Consider the following 20,238-nt stretch of genomic DNA (forward strand, 5'->3'; position numbering starts at 1 on the left):
CTAAGTCCCACATATGAAATACTTGGTTTTCTGAATTTGGCTTGTTTAATTTAATGTGATCTCCTGTTCCATCAATTTTTATTCCAAATGACATAATTTCATTTTTATAAATGAATAAAATTGTGTAAGTATGTCACAGTTTCTTATCCACTCATTTGATGGTATACACTTAGGTTGATTCTCTAGCTTGGCTGTTGTAGTCTGTGCCATAGTAAACATTAGTGTGTAGATGTCTCTGTGATATGCTGAAGTAGATTCCTTCAAGTATGATCTCAGGAGTGATGTAACAGGATCATATAGTAGTTCTGTATTTAGACTTTTCAGAAACTTTGATAACGATTTTCATAGTAGCTGGATGATCTTCATTACTGCCAACGGTATATAACAGTTCTCTTTTCTCTAAATCTATATCAGTGTTTGTTGTGGCTTCCTCTCCCAATTCACAGGTTCTCTTCCCTCTTAGTTTCCTTCAGTGCTCAGAAGCTTGGTAATTTCAGGTAGTCCCATGTGTCAATTTTTGCTACAATTTCCTGAGATGTTGGAATCCTTTTCCAAAAAATCTGTGCATCTGTCTATGTCATGAAAGGTTTCCCCTATTAGTACTAACATTTCAGGTCTTAAAGTCTTTCATGCATTTTGAATCAATATTTCACCAAGTAGGTGATGGGAACCTGGCATATCCAGGTTTGAATATATATATTCAAAAATTAGATGGCTATAACTGGTTTACCACTGGGTCTCCTCTATTTCTTTGTTTTACATTCTGTGTTTTGGTTAGTACTATGTTGGTTTTGTCACTGTGGATCTGTAGTATAATTTGATGTCAGTTGTTGCGACATCTCTAGCATTGTTCTTTCCTGTTTTGGATTGCTTTGACTATCTGGGTCTTTTGTGCCTCCGTATGAACTTTAGTGTTGCCTTTTCTGGTTCATAGAAGAATGTCCTTGGAATCTTTAAGGAGATCACATTAAATCTGCAGGTTGCCTTTGGTAATATGGCAATTTCTATAATGTTGATTCTGCCTATCAATGAACACTGGAGATCTATCCATCTGGCTTGGAAAAGACAGTCAACACTTCACTGCATTGCTAAAGGTTGTTTGCTAAAATTTTAGTACTCTTTCAATAAGGCTTAATTTTTCTTTCTTATTATTACATTTTTATGTGTGCTTCTATTAGTTCTTAAAGAATTTCATCCATATCCTAAGTATCTTTTGCAGCTGTTATGGATGAGGTTACTTTCTGATTTCCTTCTTGCTGTTGACATCCAGAAAAGCTACTGTAATTTGTTTGTTGATTTTATGTCCTGCCGCTTTGCTGAAATCGTTCATCACATCCAAGAATTTTATGGTAGAGGTATTCAGGCACTTCAATATAGGAACATATCATTGGGAAGCAGGGGTAATTTGGCTTCTTCCTGTTTGTGCCTTTCATTTTTCATTTTTTTTTTTTTGTGATTACTCTGGCTATGACTTCAAGCACTGGACTGAGTAAGTGTTGAGAAAGCACATACTATTTCTCATTTTTACTTTCTAGTAGATTCAGTTTTCCCCCCACTTGATCCTGTACGGACTGTATGTTAGTCATATGTGGGTCTCTACAAACACCATAGCCATCAGAGTGTTGAGGCAGAGGAGGCAAAAAGGAAATTTGGTTCAACACTTGGTTCGACACAACTCAGTAGCTGATGTTGCTGCAAACTTTAAGAGCCTATAGTTTCTTTTAGGTGTATTTAAGCACAGAACAATTTAGAAAAAAACTCTCTGGTGATAATTAACCTAATCATGAGTGCACAACAAAGCTTAAGACATGGTTACATGAAAACTTGTACATGGTACAAGCAAACTGTTGAGTAAAATGGGTTCTATAGATAAACTAAGAAGGCAGGCTCCAGGTGAACAAGCTCCTGATAGTCTGGGGGAGGATAGCCATATAGATCCACTGAGTTAAATTAACCCAAGAGACTGGTCTAGGGGAGCTAGCAGAGCTTGCAGAGGTCACCAGACTGTTAACCCCATCAGTTCCCAGGTGGTTTCCTTAGGGCTTGTCCATGAGCACAAGAACCTACATGACTCCTACAGTGTGTGTGTGTGTGTGTGTGTGTGTGTGTGTGTGTGTGTGTGTGTGTGTGTGTATTCATTATTTTGAACATTCATTATTTTGCTGAAGTATATTTCTTCTGTTTCTGGTTTCTTCAGAGCTGTTATCATGAGAGCACGCTGAACTTTGTCAAAGGTCTGCATCTGTTGAAATGATAGGTGATTTCTGTCCCTAGTCCATCTGTGTCTTTTACATTTGTTTACTGATCTGTCTCGCTAACTGTCCTGGCATCTTTGGAATGAAACAACGTCATTATGATGCCCAAACTTTCCAGCATCTTTTTTGATTGGATTTACAGGTATTTTATTGATAATTTTTGGAATCACCTCAGAGAAATGGGCCTGTATCCAGGCAAATGTTTTGTTGGTTCCTTATACACTGTTAAGGTAACCCTGGCTCATAGAACTAGTTCACGTGGGTTCCTTTTCTTTATGTGGAATGGAATAATTTGAGGTGCATTGGAGTCAGTTCTTTAAAGGTCTGGTAAAATTTGGCAGTGAATTAGTCTGCTTTTGGCTTCTTTTAGTTGGGAGACATTTTTTGTTGCTGCTCAATTTTATTGGTTGTCATGGATCTGTTTAAGTTGCTTATATGTTTACATTCTCTTGATTTAACATTGGTAGGTCATACATTTCTCAGGATTGACCTATTTCTTCTAGGTTTTCCAGACTTTTGGAGTATATATTTTCAAAGTATTTCCTAATGATCAGATTTCATTAGAATCTGTTGTAATCTTTTCCCTTTCATCTCCACTTTTATTAATTTTGATCTTCTATTTCTGTCAGTAGGTTTCACTAAGGCTTTATTGAACTTATTTATCTTTTCAAAGTAAAAGTCCTTTGATTTTTTTAACTGTCCTTTAATCTTCATTTTATTGATTTCAGCTCTACACTTATAATTTATTTTCATCTACTACTTTTGGGTTTGGCTTCTTTTTTTTTAAAGAGGTAAACCATTAAGTTATGTATTTTTAAGTGTAGAACATCATACTAATTCATGTCCCTTAGAACTAACTTTGCTGTGTCTTGAAAGTTACAATAAATCATGGTTTTATTTTTATTGACTCTAGGAATTTTTTAATTTCCTTCCTGACTTTTTCAGTGACACATTGATCATTCAAGAGAGTATTATTTATTGCCCACACATACGTGTAGCTTTACTTGCTATTGATTTTTAGTTTTATTCTACTGTGAGCTTATAAAATTTAAGAAATGTATTTCTTTAAGTCTTGCTTTATGTCACAAGATATGGTCTGTTTTTGAGAAAGTTCCATGGGCTCTCACAACAGTGCATATTCACAGATAATAGGTAGAGTGTTCTGCAGATGTCTGTTCAATCAGTCCTTTTGATCTGTTTGATTTATGGTACAGTTGAACAATGAGCTTTCTTCATAGATTTTTCTAGCTGACTGTTTGATCTATTGATGAGAGTAGGGAATTGAATCAATGCAGTATTATTGTATGTGGCCCTTTCTGATTTTTAAGTGTCTTTTATGAAATTAGGTGCCTCAACACTGAACACCATATCTTTAAATTTTCTCACCTTCTTAATGGATATTTTCTTTTATGTCATGTAGTGACCTCCTTTATCTGTTCTTGCTAATTTTGGTTTGAAATCTACTTTGTCGGCTGTAAGACTGGCTAATTCAGCCTGTTTTCTGCATCTACTTGATGCAGGCTTTATCGTCCTCCATTCATTGATTTTCAACTTTTCTGTGTGTTTACCAGTGAAATATGTTTCTCAAAGCCAGCAAATGGTTGGATCTTGTGTTCTGATTCAATCATCTGCTCTGTATCTTTTAATTAGAGAGAGTTGAGACCATTAAAACTCAGGATTATTCTTGAGACATACTACTATTTCCTATAGTGTTGTTTATTGTTTTTCAAGTTGAAAACTGTTTACTTTTTTCATGGAGCATTGGGGATTTCCGATTTGTTGAACTGGGTATGTTTGACTCTTTCTTAGTTTTAATTTATTTATCTGTTCTTCCCATGGAATTTTCTCTTTCTTATTCTATCATGTTGTAACTATCTTCCTCCTCTGTATGTAGAATACTTATACATATCTTCCATAATTCTGGCTAAGTGGCTATGAAATGCTTTAGTTTGTACTTATCTTTGGGTGTCTTTATTTCTTATTTAAGTTAAGAAGTAATTTTACTGTATATAATAATTTTGGTTGGAAGTTTCATGTTTCAGGACTTGAAATACTTCCTTCCCTGCTTTCCTGGCATTGGGTCTGTCTGCTGAGAAGTTTGATGCTATTCTGATAGTTTTGCTGTTGCAAGTAAGTTAGGATTTCCCTCTTGCTTTTTAATATTGCTCCTTTCTTCTCTTGTTTTAACATCTTAATAGCAATTTATCTTGAGATGTTCTTTTCCAGTCATTTTCATTTAGAGTTCTAAATGTCATAATATACCTATAGCTATATCTATACACATATATCAGGTACATATCCTTAAATTTTGGGAACTGAGTACTATAATTTCATTGACTAATTTTTCTGTACTTTATTATTGCAACCCCTGCTTCTACCCCTAAGAATTCTTTGTTTTATCTCAGACTTCCTGCAAGTTTTGACCATTTGTTTATTTTTAATTATTTTATGAATGTAAGTAACATTTTGTTCACCTTATCTTCTATCCTTGATATTCTTTTTTTCTGTTTGTCCTAGTCTATTCTATTGGTGGTGCCTTCCATTGTGAAGTTTTTGTTGTTTTTGTTTTTTTCACTGATTGAAGTCTTTCATCTCCAACACTTCTGATTTTTAATGTCTTCAACATCTCAATTTCCATGCTGAATCTCCCCGCCCCCCCTCGTGTGTGTGTGTGTGTGTGTGTGTGTGTGTGTGTGTGTGTAGAAAGGTATGTGTGGAGGGTAGAGAACAACCTTAGTATCAGTCCTCATCTTCCATGCAATCTCTCCATTTGCTCCCGTGTACCCGAGGCTATCTTGCCTATCATCTCTGGTGAATTTTTTTTTGTCTCTGCCTCCCATCTCACTGAAGGGACATTGGATTCAGAGGCAGGTGGTACTGTGCCTGGCTTTAAGTAGATTCTGGACTCAATCTTCATTCTTGACACGTGCTTTACCTACTGAGCTATGTCCCCAGCCTCTGAATTATTTTTCCTTGCTTCATTCATCTACTTGTTTAATCCTCCATGAAGTGACTGAACATATTTAAAAGTGGGATTTTGAATCATTTGTCTGGGATTTCAGCGATTTGTTAGTTTTGTTTTGAGTGTTTAGGAACTGTAAGCCTATGGTAGTGTCCTTGCTTTGTTTTTGTTTGTGACTTGCACGTCTGTTTGGGTAGACCATCTTTCACGGTTTCTCCCTTCATGTGGATCTTCTTACTGAGTAGTTTTCTCTTGAGCTTATGATCTCTGCCGTATAGAGGGAGGAAGCAAAGAGTGGTAACACAAGCAATGATTTGTCAATGATCAGGTAATAGAATAAAAAGTAATTAGGTACATCATTTATATTCCCAATAAAGTTAGAGCTATTGATAGGATACAGTAGGTGTTTAAAGATTATTAAGACTAGAGGTATTAATAATGAAGAAGTGAAAATAAGGAGAAGTGAAGTAGGAATAAGAAATAAAGCACACAGGCTCAAGCTTTGAGAAATAAGAGAGAATGGGATAGAACAGGTGCAGATAAAGGATAATTATAAATCCCAATCAAGTGACATCAAAACTGAAAAAAAATAGCAGAGCAAAAAATAAAAACAGTATATTAGAAGTCAATATTTTTTCCTTGTTGGAATGAATGTTGATTCCCCTACCCCTAGGTCTTTGAAGCCTGCTCTGCTGGTGAGAAAGCAGCTGTTATCTGTCTGTGCTCAAACAGGTTAGAGCAGAATGGCTGTATACAGTTTGCTTTCTGTGTATTTTCTCTGCTCCATTGAATTCCTGTGTGGACATGACTTGAAAGCTGTTCCCTGATGCTTAGAATGAATATCTCTGGCCATCAGCACAAAGTGTCCTCTTGGGTGCTATCCTTCATCTGTGTGATGCTGGTTGATCACACTTTCCACTGTATATTTCAATGTCTAAGATGGTGGTAGATACATGCTTGGATTTTCTTTTGCAGTTGGATAGCCTTCTGTTCCCAAAGTTCAGGATACTTTTCTGCCAGTGTCAGCAGTCTGCACAAGTTTGTGTTCAAGTCAGCTCTGTTTCCTTGTTTACAGAAGTTGAGGGCCGTCAGACAGTGAAGGTAGTGGACCTTTGGATTAGGATATGTGATAATGCTGAATAGCCTGATCACCTTGGAGAAGAACCTTGGTTGTAATGTTCTAGTTCTATTTCTGCTGCTGTAATAAAAGTATCCAGAACAACCCAGAGCCCCAGAATAGAACCAAACACAACTGGCAAAAAAATGTCAATGAGATGATTCCTAATGCTATTCGTCTATACTCATAGATTGGTGCCTAGCCCAGTTGTCATCAGAGAGGTGTGATCCAGCAACTCATGGGAGCAGATGCAGAAAACCACAGCCAAACACTAGGTGGAGCCTGGAAAACTCCGCAAAAGATGGGGAGGAAGGATTGTAGGACACTGGGAGAATACTGCCTACAGAATCAACTAAACAGGTCTCATAGGGGCTCAGAGACTGAAGTGACAAACATGGACCTGTATGGGTCTGAGTTAGGTCCTCTGTATATATGTTATGGTTGTGTAGCTTCTGTTCTTGTTGGACTCCCAACAGTGGGAGTGGAGGGTGTTTCTAACTCTTTTGCCTGCTCTTGGGACTCTTTTCTTCCTACAGGGTTACCTAGTCTAGCCTTGATATGAGTGTTTGTGCCTAGTCTTATTGTAACTTGTTCCACCATGTTTGGTGGAGACCTGTTCTTTCTGTCTCTGTCTCTCTATCTGAAGGGAAATGGAAGAAGAGTGGATTTGAGGGAGGTGAGGGAGGGACTGGGAGGAGTGGAGGGAGGGAAACTGTGGTTGGAATGTAATAAGAGAGAAAACTTAAAAATATATCTTGTCAAAAAATAACTTATGGGAGAAAGAAGTTTATTTCAGCTTAAAATTCTAGGTTACAGCCCATCATTGTGGGAAAGTCAAGACAGGAACTTCAAATAACTAGACATATCACATCCATGATCAAGAGCAGAGAGAAATAAATGTACCTATGTTCACTTGCTTGCTTGTCTGTATTCTTCTTGAGTTCTACCCTGTGGTACAGTTCAGATTCTCCTGCTTAGGGAATGATGCCACCCACAGTGATCTGGGTCTTCTTGTATCGTTTAATTAAGAAAACGCCTATAGGCATGTCTACAGGCCAGCCCAATTTTGTCCCTAATTGAGGCTGACTTCTCAGATGATTCTAGATTGTTTCAAATGAATAATTAATATCATCCAGAGTTTCTCTCAGAATCAGTCTCCTCAGTCCCAGCCTATGAGGCAGGGGGGGGCACAGCAGCACCTTCTCCAGCATCTGCTTCTGCAGTGTCCATGTTATTATTATGAGTAATAATAATAATAAAATATGACTATTCTTTGGATAAACTCTGGTCTTATCCTAACATGATCTGTCAACCTCTGTTTCAAAGAACCTGCTGTGGAGTATTACATGATATGGGAATCCACAAGTCATAATTTGGAAAACTGTTCTTTAAACAAAGTTAAATGCAGCTTTTGATTAGGGCTCTTCTTTAATATACTATGGTGAATTGTGAATATTACAGGGAGAATGTGACAGGTAGCATTCACAAAACCCATTTGACCCTAAATCTTTCTACATAGGCCCTAAGCTGACACCAACTTTCTCTGACAACCTTGAAGAAACAGTAGTCTAAATCAGACTCCCAAATGTGGCTAATAAACATTTTCAATGTGGAAATGCAATTGAAGAATCATGTTGTTAATTGCAGTTGGTTTTAGTTGATCTAAATATAAGTAGCCACAGTGGTTGATAACTACTGGGTTGCACAGCAGAGATTTATATACCAACAAAGCTGAACCTTGTTTCATTGAGCTGGATGTGAATGACAGTTGAAGAGCACAGACCATAAACCTGTTTTGAATGCTTCTGTGACAGTGAAGATTGCTTTTCACTTGTCCCTGGCTGTGTGGATCTATAAGTAAGACTCTAGTTTCTTACCTCGTCTGTGCATTTGCAATAATAACACCTCCCCCCACAGACTTGAGTGAGCACTGAGATTATGAAGAACTTTGGGCATTGTAAAGTGCCAGACAAATAGGAAGTATTCATTAGCAAGTCCCTTGATTAGCAACATTATGCTGCCCTCCAAAAAAAGGTTTCAAAGACCCTTTAAAGTAATATGTAAAAGGCATGGAAAGGCTTGAGATCTCAGGTAGAACAGCATTTGCCAAGTTTAATCTCTAGAACCCAGATAAAAAGATGGTCATGGTGTTATGCAGTTATTATCCTAGAGCTGTGAGGGCAGAGACAAATGTATCTCTGGGGGTTGTTGCCCAAATAGCCTAGCTGAATCAGAGTCCTGGTTCCCAGTGGGAGACCCTGTCTGAAACACATCATAGATACTGTGTGCACCTTCCTGCACATCCAAGTGTACACATGTACCTCACAGGAAAACATTTAATTTTAGCTGTTAATGAATGAAAATAAACTGTCAGAGCATGAAGCACACCTCACAAGAAGCTAATGCAAAGATGAGTAATGGGAAGTTCTGCCTCTTTAGAAGGCCAATGCTTATAAAAGGAAACCCAATATAAAATGAAATTCCTAAAATCAGTAAGTTGAGATTAATTTGTTGGATCTGAAGAAGGTTTTGATGCAAAGACAAATTGTATCCAGTTTCCTAGATCTTAGTGAAGGAAAATCAAGGAACTACCTAAGGAGCAGATTCCTTCCCAGCACCATTGGAGCTAATGTAGTGATGACCTGCAGCCATTGTTACTAGGTGCCACTTGGATCCTGATCCCAGTAATGTCTCCTTCTACCTGCACTAATGATGTACACATTGAGATCTTGAATGGACACGTTGTGAGCATGAATCTTTAATAGCACCTAGTAAGAACTGTCAAGATGGTCATATCCACCTCTAAACAAAGCATTTTTCACTGAGGTGTCTGATGGAGCCTTAAGTTAAGTATCCTTATGTTAGCTGGGAACTTTCTACACATAAAGGGGGAGGGACAATATCTTTGTAGATTATTAAGAAAAATATGGTAAATTCATTTCCAGTATTTTGATATTGGTTAATGTTGACTTCTCCGTAATACTGATGTCTATATATGGAAGTTTTATCCAAGGAATAAAACACATTTTCAAATGTGTTTTCTAATTTGGTGGAGGTCAACTTGCTAGCTTTCTAGCTAACTAAATTATACTGGTAGCACGGGTGTGACATAAAAATATGCTCTTGTGTTTATCTCAGGGTGCAGCTGTTAACACAGCTGAGAGCAGGTGTGCTGAACATCACTAAAGACCCAACCTGCTCATCCAGTCACTAGACATAGCCACCAAGAAGAGCAGTTATTCTACATCCAGTACTTCCTCATCCCTTTCTACTTGAATGTATTCACTGGATTTTTGGATTTTTGGCATATCTACAATAAAGTCCTTATTGTCAATGAAAACAACAGAAATTTGACAATGATGGCATTTGAGTAAATATCCGGGAAGAGAAGCTACATGAAAAGGGTTTTTGAAAATATTAGCACATTGTACATGGAAAACATTTCTTCTTATTTGTCTCTAAGGAATCTTATAGGTGTTTCATTTTATAACAGAATATGGAAGATTGCCAAGTGGCTTCCTGCAAAATTGGCATGTCAGATTCAAGCACAGTAATAAAACCAGGACCAAAAGCCAGTCAGGTATGATTTTTCTTCCTTAGATCGTGTATTTCTTTTCCCCCAAATACTGGAGAAGCATCTCTGGGTTTGCACATATTTTACATCTCTACTGTTTAGCTTTATCTTAATAAATTCCTTGGTATGGCCATGCCTGCAGTCCCAAATTCACTCATTAGTGTTTTCAGCAAACACTCAGTGAGTGTCCATGCACACTGGAGCACTGACTTAGACTTCACAACAAGCCCTGCTGGGTTCTGCATGGGAAGAGCACACAGTGGTCGGAAATCAATACGAGTGCAAGTCAGTGCAGTACACCCTGCCAAGTGTTGTAATAAAGGCTGACAAACGAGCTGTGGGAGAACAGAGCTGGGAATGAATAGTGTTTCTGGGAAAAAGAAGCATCCCATCACAGGGGATGGCCTGGAAGGAGATTAGGGTTTCTCAAGGCAGCCACCAGTAAGGGGTTTTAAAACCAGATAATATATTGAGGGAGTCACCCTTGAATAGGCCAAAAAAATATAAGCATTATAACAAATATAATATGCCTTGATATGGCTGGACACATTGGAGGCTATAATTTTTGTTTGGTGTCCATGCCTCTGCCGAGTAATGCCTGAAGGGTTTCAGTCTTCTTCTCTTTGATGTCCCTTCAGAGTCCTGTGGATGCCATCACCATCTTGCGCCAGTTTCCATTTTCCTCAGCCCTTCAGAGGATGTCTGTGATTGCTCAGCTGTCTGGTGACCTTCACCCCCACGTCTACATGAAGGGTGCCCCGGAGATGGTGGCCAGGTTCTGCCGAACTGAAACAGGTACTGCCATTTTTTTCTTTCAAGAGGTAAAACATTTTAAAAGGCCAAACACAGGAGGCAAACATCGGTACCGACACAGTAAGGCACATGAAGACATAAACTGCCAAAGCCAGTGAAGACTTGTAGGTAAATGAAAGCGGCACAGAAGATCCGGTAAGGCAGAGGGGGAGATTGGAAGGTGCAGAGGTAGAGAGTAAACGTCTGGTCACCACCATACAGTCAGAAGAGTACACCCACACTGGACGTCATAGCAGAAGATGTAGCACAAAACTGCAGGAGGTACATGGACTAGAAGACTAGGGAGGAAACCTAGGGTAGGATTTGAACACTTGACCAGAGTTGAAGAACAGGGCACTCTGTTAACTCCATGCAAGGGGAACAGGGTTGAGTCTGCTATTACGAGGTGAGACAGAGCAATAGAAAGGAAATTGTGTGTGTGTGTGTGTGTGTGTGTGTGTGTGTGTGTGTGTGTGGTGTGTGTGTATGTGTGTGTGTGTGTGTGTGTGTGTGTGTGTGTGTGTGTGTGTGTGTGTGTGTGTGTGTGTGTGTGTGTGTGTGTGGTGTGCAGGTCATAGGAAAACTTGTGGGAGTCATTTCTCTCCTACCATGTGCGATGTAGGTCCCAGAACTTTCACTCAGGTCATCAAGCTTAGAATTTTCTATATGTTGAGCTATCTCCCCATCCTGTGAAATATTTTAAATTATGTTTTTTTATTGAAAATAAATTTTTTCTTGCAATATGTTCTGATTATGGTTTCCCCTCCCCTGACTACCCCCAGTTCCTCCCTGCCTCCCCTCCCATCCAGATCCACACCCTTTATGTCTTTGTTAAAAATGAATGTGCACCTAAGGAATGAAACAAAAAATACAGTATGATAAAGCAAACAGAAAAAGCATGAGAAACACATACAAATGCAGAGACACCACATGTTCACATACACAGGTATCTCATAAAAACACAAAACTGGAAGCCATAATATTTGCAAAGGACCTGTAAGGTATTTTTTAAAATTACAAGAAGCAAAAAGCCCTGACACAACATTATTAGACAAGGAGTCTCCAAAGATGCCACTGAGTTCATTTTGGTTGGCCATCTACTGCTGGGCATGGGACCTACCCTTGAGAGTGGTCTCTTTCCCTAGTGAAACTAGTTTGGAGAGAACCAGTTTTTCATTTGCTAGTGGTTATCAATTGGACCTCGCTTCTTTAGGGATGGGGGAATGTGTCCATTTCTCCTCTCAGGTCTACGGCCCCATCTGGTTCAGACCTGTGCAAGCCCTGTGTATGCTGCCTCAGTCTCTGTGAGTTCATATGTATATTAGTTTCTGTATATTCAGAAGACCTGTTTCCTTGGTCTTACACTCTTTACCTCCCTCCGGCTCTTACATTCTTTATGCCTCCTTTTCCACACAGCTTTCTGAATCCTGGGGGAGGATTTGAATGGAGACATCCCATTTAGGGCTGAGTGTTCCAAGGTCTCTCATTTTGCACAGTGTCTAGCTGTGGGTTTCTGTCTTTGTTCCCATCTGCTGCAAGAGGAAGCTTCTCTGATGATGGATGAGCAAGGCACTGATCTACGAGTATAACAGAATGTTTTGGAGGAATTTAATTCTATATTCCCTTAGTAGAACAATAGTTTTAGGTTTCCCCTAGGTCCGTGCCTGTCTAGTCACAGGTTCTTGGGCACCCAGGCAGTGTTGGGAATGGGTTCCATCTCATGAAGTGAGCTTTAAATCGAATTATATCTTGGTTGGAAATATTTTAAAAGAGAAATATTTTAGGAGGAAAATGATTAGACTAAATTAGATGATATTAGATGGCTTTCCCAGCAATTTTTATCTTTCTGGTCCAGACTCTGAGATGAGCTGTGTTACTAATATTCTCCTAAACATATGCACATTCTAAGTGGTGGCCAAATTTACAGAAAATTTGTGCATTCAAATAAATCACTTGGATGAAACTGGCATTTCTCTCCTAGTTTTCATCTACTTGTTATGATTAGCCACCAACTGTGTCCAGAATTCTAGATTTCATGAATGTTTATTCTAACTTTCTACATTTGGAGTCTGTTTAATCTTAGGAGTCTCCCTTTTTTAATTTTGTTTTTTGAGACAGGGTTTTTCTGTGTAACTTTGACTGTTCTGGAACTTGCTCTGTAGACCAGGCTGGCCTTGAACTCACAAAGATCCTCCTGCCTCTGCCTCTGCCTCTCGAGTGCTGGGATTAAAGGTGTGCACCACCACCACTTGGCAGAAGTCTCCTTTTCTAGGTCAAGAATGAAGGACTTGCCTAGCATGCACAGGATGTGTGTCTGATTCCCAGAATGAAAAAAAAAAAAAAGCCTTCCTTTCCAGATTCTGATCTCCCTCATAAACCCCATTAACTATGTCTCGAACAAGGTATAGAGTATATTTGGCTTTATTCTGTTTTGCTTTCAGCCATGTAGACTTCAGTGAGAATCTCTGTGTTGCCCCTGCTGTGTCAGGAAGAGTCCAGCTTCCAATCTGCCGTTCACAACAGCCCGTGCAATTCTTTGTTTTGTCTTGATCTTTGATCTTTCACCTCCCTCTAAATAAAGACATGGAAGGTTAGAAGCTTCCTTGAGATTAGATGCATGCCTCTGGGAACACTTTAGAAATACACTAAGTCTGAGATAAATGGGAATGTAAGGTCCAGCCATCACTCATATTGTGGATGGATACCAAGGTTCGGAAGAGAAGCTTAATAGCTTGATGTCAGAAAGTGACTTTCGAGTAGAACGGAGGATAAAATTTTGTCACTTCACTATCTAAGCCACCACAGCCACTATTGTGCAGTACTTCAGCTCTTGTCTGACACTCTCATGTAGGCACATTGGAAGCCACAGAGAATATATAGATACAAAAAAAAACATAGTTACGCCAAATCATGTAAGTGCTGCATTGTGTCAGCAACCTTGTACAGCAGGAATGTGGGTGAGACATGGCTCAGGGGGTAAAGCATTGGCTCTACAAGCCTGGCATGCTGACTTTGGATCCCTAGAACTGACTTTTAAAAGCCAGGTGTGTAATGTAAGCATCTGTAACCTCAGTGAGCACCTACCAGGAGATGGGAGCCAGAGATGGGTGAATCTTCAGCAACTTGCAGAATGGTTAGCCTGGTCTATGCAGCAGTAAACAAAAAGAGATGCTATCTCAAACTAATGAGGAGAGTGTAGACTCAAAGTTGTCCTCTGACAGCCACGCACAGTGGCACACACATACCTGCATGAGCTTGCATACACACACACACACACACACATATATATATGTGTGTGTGTGTGTGTGTGTGTGTGTGTGGGAAAATACTTCGGTAAAGAGTCACTCACAGCATATTTCAGACCTTTCTGGCCATACAGGATCTGCATCAGCTAACCAACTCTGCCACTGTGACCACAAAGCAATCATGGATAATAAACAGGGGAGTGGATATAGCTTAAAACTTTATTGACAAGAGCAAAAAGTGCATCAAATGTAGCCTGAACATTATCAACCCTGCTCTGGAAGGTTGCCCATTTCAATTACTCTGATTTCATTCAAGAACACATGGTCATGAAGTCTGTCCTTGGTGAACCCAATCAGTGTATTGAACACTGGTGAGATTCATCTTGGCCATCTTAAGGGAGCTGCTACAACAGTGTACCTCACGCTGGGTGGCTTAAATGATAGAAGTCTTATCTCTCATACTATTGGAAACCAGGCTGTTCAAGGTTAAGGGCTGGAGAATTTGGCTCTGGTGGGAACGAGCCTCCTGGCTTGTGGATGCCTGCTTTGCTGCTGTATCCTGGAAAGAACATCTCTTATATCGTCCTGTGCTTCAATCCCACTCATGAGAATTTCACCTTTATGACTTAATTATTTTCCAGAGGTTTGTTTCCACATACGGCCATGTTAGGGATTAGGTTTTACCATAGTTTAGGACACAGAGTCAGGGCTTAGCACAGCTGATGAACGGCACAGTTTTACCATTGTTTTTCCTCACCTGAGGAACGTGAAGCTGTCGGCGACCCATGTCTGAAGCTCTATGTTTTCTAGTAAAGCATTTTTATGAAGTGAAAGTTGAAGTGCAGGAATGCATCCTGCAGTTACTCACATGCTACGTCATCTCCACTGTGATGTGACACTCCCCTCTCCCCTCTCTCCTCACAGTGCCCAAGAATTTCCCACAGGAGCTGAAGAGTTACACAGTGCAAGGCTTCCGTGTCATCGCCCTTGCCCATAAAACTCTGAAGATGGAGAAGCTTTCAGACCTGGAACGTTTGGCGAGGTAAGGAATTGGAAACCAAGACCAGGGGAGGGTCTTTGCACTCATGGTAGCAGCCCTGGAGATAGACTGACAACTGCTCCAATCATTGGAAAGTTCTTGGATGGAGACCTATTCTCATCCAGGACTTGTTTAGATCACATGGCATATGGCAGCTGTGATTTCACGGACCCCACATCTGACCTCTATCCTGCCCTATATAGTATTCGTCTTAATCTCTGGCTTCGTCTCCCCTTACAACAACAAATTCCCATCCCACCTCTGAACACCTTTGGAGGTCTCACATGTGCATAGGTGTCTCTTTAGAGAACACAGGTGAAAATTTGGAAGGTTTCCAGATCCTCCTTTTTTTTTCTGGAATTTCTCAGGTCTGGGCTTTGTAATGCCCTCAAATCTGGGAGGGATGTAGTGAGTGCAAATTGAATTCTGTATAGAAAATGAAACTCAATATTTCTAATTACGTTAAAGGCATGAATTGCCCTCCTTAGAGGATAATCTATATACTGCTTTCTTCTAGGTGTTAGAGGTTCATTTCAAGTTATCTACATTAAAAGAACAGGAAAACTAAATAGGTGATAGCCTATATAGTACTTATATTTGATATATTACATTATATTTCTAATTCAGAGATTCTCATTCCTATATAATTGGCTCTATTGTATAGGGTACCAGTGTATTTGGTTCAATGTTATTATGTACAACCTATGGCTATCCAAGATAACTGGAGCCTTACATAGTAGCTGTGCCCGAATTTATATAACATAGGACAGGGTTATCTCCAAGGAGCTTTTCAGATAAGATATTTTTGTCTTTGAAATAGAATCATGGAGCTCATTCAGATACATGGGTGACATCCTCAGCTCTAACATTCCAGATGTTGACTAACCTTGAGCAAGCATAAAGATCCATAACATATGGGATGCTATAATTTTTCATACGCAAATTTGAATAACATTGTTTAGGTCCTGAGTGAACCAGAGATTTACATACTGGCAATAGAATGTAGACAGCCCAGCTGTGACACACAAGCACAGCTGTATTCCCATTTAAGAGCCAGTAGGGAAATACATACTATTAGAAATACAAAAAAACACAAACAAAACAGTAAGCCATGCTATCCTTTTACCCATTACAAGTTTTCCCAAGAGATATCAGGAGTCCAAATGTTGTTGTTTTTCTTGAACATGGTAAAATAACATTGTTTTGATTTTTATTAGGATAAAATAATAATTAACAAAATTTTTCCAGTGAGGAAAATAAAAGTTCTTGAATACTGGCATCACCAAAGGAAATTAAGAGGTTTTTTTGTTGTTGTTTTTTTGTTTTGTTTTGTTTTTTAGATAACTTAGAAATCACCCAACACTGAATGGTGGAAGAAATGCTTCCTTAAGACCTAACCTTTTCCTGGTTTAGTAAATGTCTATTAACTTGACATCTGTGTTAGATGCTCAGGAACTACAGAAATTAATAAAATTAACTCCTGGACCACAAGGATTTCCTATCTTAATTGGGGAAATAGATAATAAAAATACATCTATAATACATTGTCTTATTGGTGATTCTTAAATATCTCAAGAAGGGAGGAATGAATTAGGTGGAAAGAAACTTTAAAAATATACAATACTGTTTCACCTAAAGAGGTCAAAGATGTCTTCCAAGGAAGGTATTTAAACAAATATGTGAGTCAAATAAGTGCAGGCAATCCTTCGCCAGAGGCTGGGTGTCGAAGAACAGGGCAGTGGCTGCAATTGCTGATGATGTGATACAACAGCAAGAGGCCCACATGCCCAGAGAACTGATTGAGGTGATGAACTGTGATAGAAACAAAAGCACTTTTACTTTTGCCATTGTGCCCATCTCTTGGTGTCATGTCCTTATTTAAAGAAAACGCACCCTTGTGATTTCATCTGGGAGTTTCAGTTCTCAGTCTTCTGCTGATGTCTTCAGTCCATTTCCAGTTGATCTTTGCAGGCTGAATTGATCACCTTTGCATTGCCAGGACCCAATACAAGACAGACACAATGCAGGGAAGAAGCGCTTATTCTGGTACTCTATTTCAGAGGGATTCTAGACGGTCATTGCAGGGAAAGCAGAGGAGAGTACCTCTATCTGCTCTGCTGGAGTGGGACTGAGACAGGTTCATCCGGCAGCCAATCAGGAAGCAAAGAGCACAGGGCTGAACCAGGCCTGTCCCCAGCAACCATTTTAATAAGAAATCACTATTTAAAGTTTATCAGGAGTATAATTTCATAAAAAAACAGTATGGTTTTTATAAAGGAACCCAGGACATAAGACATGTGTTACACATGGGTATAAAATGCATAAAAAGGCTCTGAAATTCAGTCGGGGAAATGAAAATCCAAACCACAAGGAGATCATCACATGCCTAATAAGATGGCTGGTTGGGGACTGAGGAGATGGCTCAAAGGTTAAGCGATCGTGCTTTCTTGTGAGGTCAGCTCCTAGCACTACATGGCGGCTCACAGCCACCCATAACTCCAGTTCCAGGAGATCTGACACCATCTTCTGGCTTCACTGGCATCAGGCACACATGTTGTGGGCACACATACATGTGGGCAAAAACTCCCACACATAAAATATGAGTAAGTGAATCTTTTAAAAAGATGGCTGGTTGAAGTGTTGTGAGGGTGTGGTAATGTTGGAACATCTTCTACTACTAATGGGAGTGAGAAATTATGTAACTGCTATGGAAAATAGAGCCAGGTTTTGAAATGAGTTTCTTATGATCCAGAACCCCCCTAATTCTATGTCTGGACAAAAAAGAATTGAAGCCCATATCTCTGGGAGACACCCGATATCCCACATTTTTTGCGGTATTGTTTATGATAGCCACAACATGGAAGAAACCTAATGATCCATCAATGAATTAATAAAGAAAATGTAGTCTACACAAGCAATGGGATATCATAAGCGTTTCAAAAGAAGGAAATTCAGGGAGCTATGAGTTACTGTGCAGACATGGCCAAGTCCTAGAGCCATTCCACACACAACTAATCCTGAAAATGACAGAAATGGTATTAAGAGATCCCAGTCACAAAGTGATACATTTGTTAAGGGGGTTGACCCCAAGTTCCTGAGTAACATGTGCTTTGCCAAGAAGCACAAGGTGAAAGGCCTGCAGAATATGAAGGCAGTAAGTGTATGTGCAGAGGACTTCAAGGATTTTGTGAAGCTTAAGGTGGCTAAGGCCAAGACGCCAAAGACCCAGCCATAAACTGAGCTGTCTTGATTTCATCACTTACCCCAAGCTTGGGAAGTGGCCAAGTGTCACAGGCTCTGTCAACTAAAGCCCAAGACTCAAACCAAGACTGAGACCACAGCTCCAGCTTAGGCCCAGGCTTCAGGCAAGCCCCCATTTTCCAGTGAGCCATCTACACATTTGCACACACATACATTCACACACAAGTGAACACATGTACACTCACACACATACACAATAAGCAGAATTAACTGCTGAGTTTTCAGCTCTAGTTAGCAGGAAAATGTTAATTTATTGTTATGCACAAATTAAATACAGTTTAGTACTTAATAGGTACAGTCTGAGCATAAGACATTGTGGTAATGACAGCATTCATGCAGAATGCTCCGAGTCACTGGTGACTGTTAAACAGATATTTTTTTTTTTAAATATAAGGTCCAGGGAAAAATATTGAAAGATTTTGGAGATTAAAAAGTTTACATAATTAAGAATTTAAAAACAAGAGTGGCAAGGTAAGAACACCATTTTTGAGATGTAGTTGATTGCTTTGGGGGGGGTTGAGACAAAGGATGCTATGGAGATAAGACCACTGGCTTTCATTATAAGCTCCTAGTTACTTTCTTTTTCAATGTGTGCACTATTTCATTAGTAAAACACAGATGGAGGTTCTAAAGAAAAGAAATAAATCATCCATGAGCACCACCGTGCACCTCAAAATGTTCCTTTTCTCCTGAACCCTAAGGGAGAAAGTGGAGTCGGAGTTGGCATTCCTGGGACTTCTCATAATGGAGAATCGCTTGAAGAAAGAAACAAAACCAGTGTTGAAGGAGCTGAGTGAGGCCCACATCAGGACTGTGATGATCACAGGTATGTGGCAATCCAGAGCCTGGCAAGTAGCAAAATGAAAAGAAGTATGATCTGAGAACGTCCACGTGGCTGACGTAGACGAGATGTGTGTTGCATGGCCCTGACACCCTTGCAGCACCCTTGCAGCAGCAGCAGCAGCGTTGTTTGAGGCAGTGACTGGATCCTGTTCTCTGCCCAGTACCACTTTTGCTACCCAGGGTTCTACGAGGAGAAATATTTGTACACAGGCAGGGGATGTGACAGAGTCAGTACAGGGCTTGTTAGCAAGAGTCAGCTCCCTTGTTAAAAACAGAATGAGGTGGCTCATGCCTGTGATCTCTGTACTGGGAGGTAGAGGCAGGAGGATGCTGGGGGTTTGCTAGCCAGTAGTCTGGGCAGCTCAAGGAGCTCTGGGTTCAGTGAGAGACTCTGTTAAAAAAGAAAAAAAAGTGGAGTGTGATCAAGGAAGACACCTCTGATGTCTGATGGCATATATGAACATGCACACCACACAGATCGAGAGAGAGAGAGAGAGAGAGAGAGAGAGAGAGAGAGAGAGAGAGAGAGAGAGAGAGATGGCCAGGCATAGCGCATGGTAAGCAAACCCCAGTGTGGCTTGGTCCTCAGTGTTTCCTCTTGTGATTAGTCCGCATCCCAAGCCTGTACTTTGATTTCAGCCTGGAGTCATATGTCCACTACTGGGAGCTATCTGTCATCTTGATATCAGTCATAAAGAGCTCACACATGTCTTCATTCGTTTATTCATGGTTTGCAAACACACAGTGACAGGGATGTTGAACTTGGTGTTTGCTCGGTACACTTGGGTAGAAGGAAAGATAGCTATAAAACAGCACTGAATACACTAAATATGTGGACAGCAACAAACAGGAGAAGAGACATCTTTATCCTGATGGCTGTGGGTTTGTCCTTAAAGTCCCTCTGTTATCTAGGTGACAATCTTCAAACTGCCATCACTGTTGCTAAGAATTCTGAAATGATTCCTGTGGGCAGCCAAGTCATCATTGTTGAGGCTAATGAGCCAGGAGACCTTCTTCCTGCCTCTGTGACCTGGCAGCTGGTGGGGACCCAAGAGCCCAGTCCTGGGAAGAAGGTGAGCAGATGTTCAAAGACCCCTGGCTGGGCCTGCGTTTGTGGAACACAGCCCTGGCATGGTGCAACCATCTGAGT

The 20,238-nt window shown here is 40.0% G+C and overlaps 1 protein-coding gene across 1 annotated transcript in view; it reads left to right on the forward strand.

The window, feature by feature from the left end:
- Positions 1–20,238, forward strand: part of LOC100751095 (probable cation-transporting ATPase 13A5) — a 120,226-nt gene that overhangs the window by 62,569 nt on the left and 37,419 nt on the right. The window contains exons 17-21 of the mRNA XM_027413273.2: positions 9,828–9,914; positions 10,547–10,703; positions 14,870–14,987; positions 18,947–19,071; positions 20,001–20,161. Of these exons, the coding sequence (XP_027269074.2) occupies positions 9,828–9,914; positions 10,547–10,703; positions 14,870–14,987; positions 18,947–19,071; positions 20,001–20,161 (648 nt within the window). The remainder of the gene's footprint in view (positions 1–9,827; positions 9,915–10,546; positions 10,704–14,869; positions 14,988–18,946; positions 19,072–20,000; positions 20,162–20,238) is intronic.

This window comes from Cricetulus griseus, chromosome 4, assembly GCF_003668045.3.
Source record: "Cricetulus griseus strain 17A/GY chromosome 4, alternate assembly CriGri-PICRH-1.0, whole genome shotgun sequence".
In the NCBI taxonomy this organism is placed as follows: domain Eukaryota; kingdom Metazoa; phylum Chordata; class Mammalia; order Rodentia; family Cricetidae; genus Cricetulus; species Cricetulus griseus.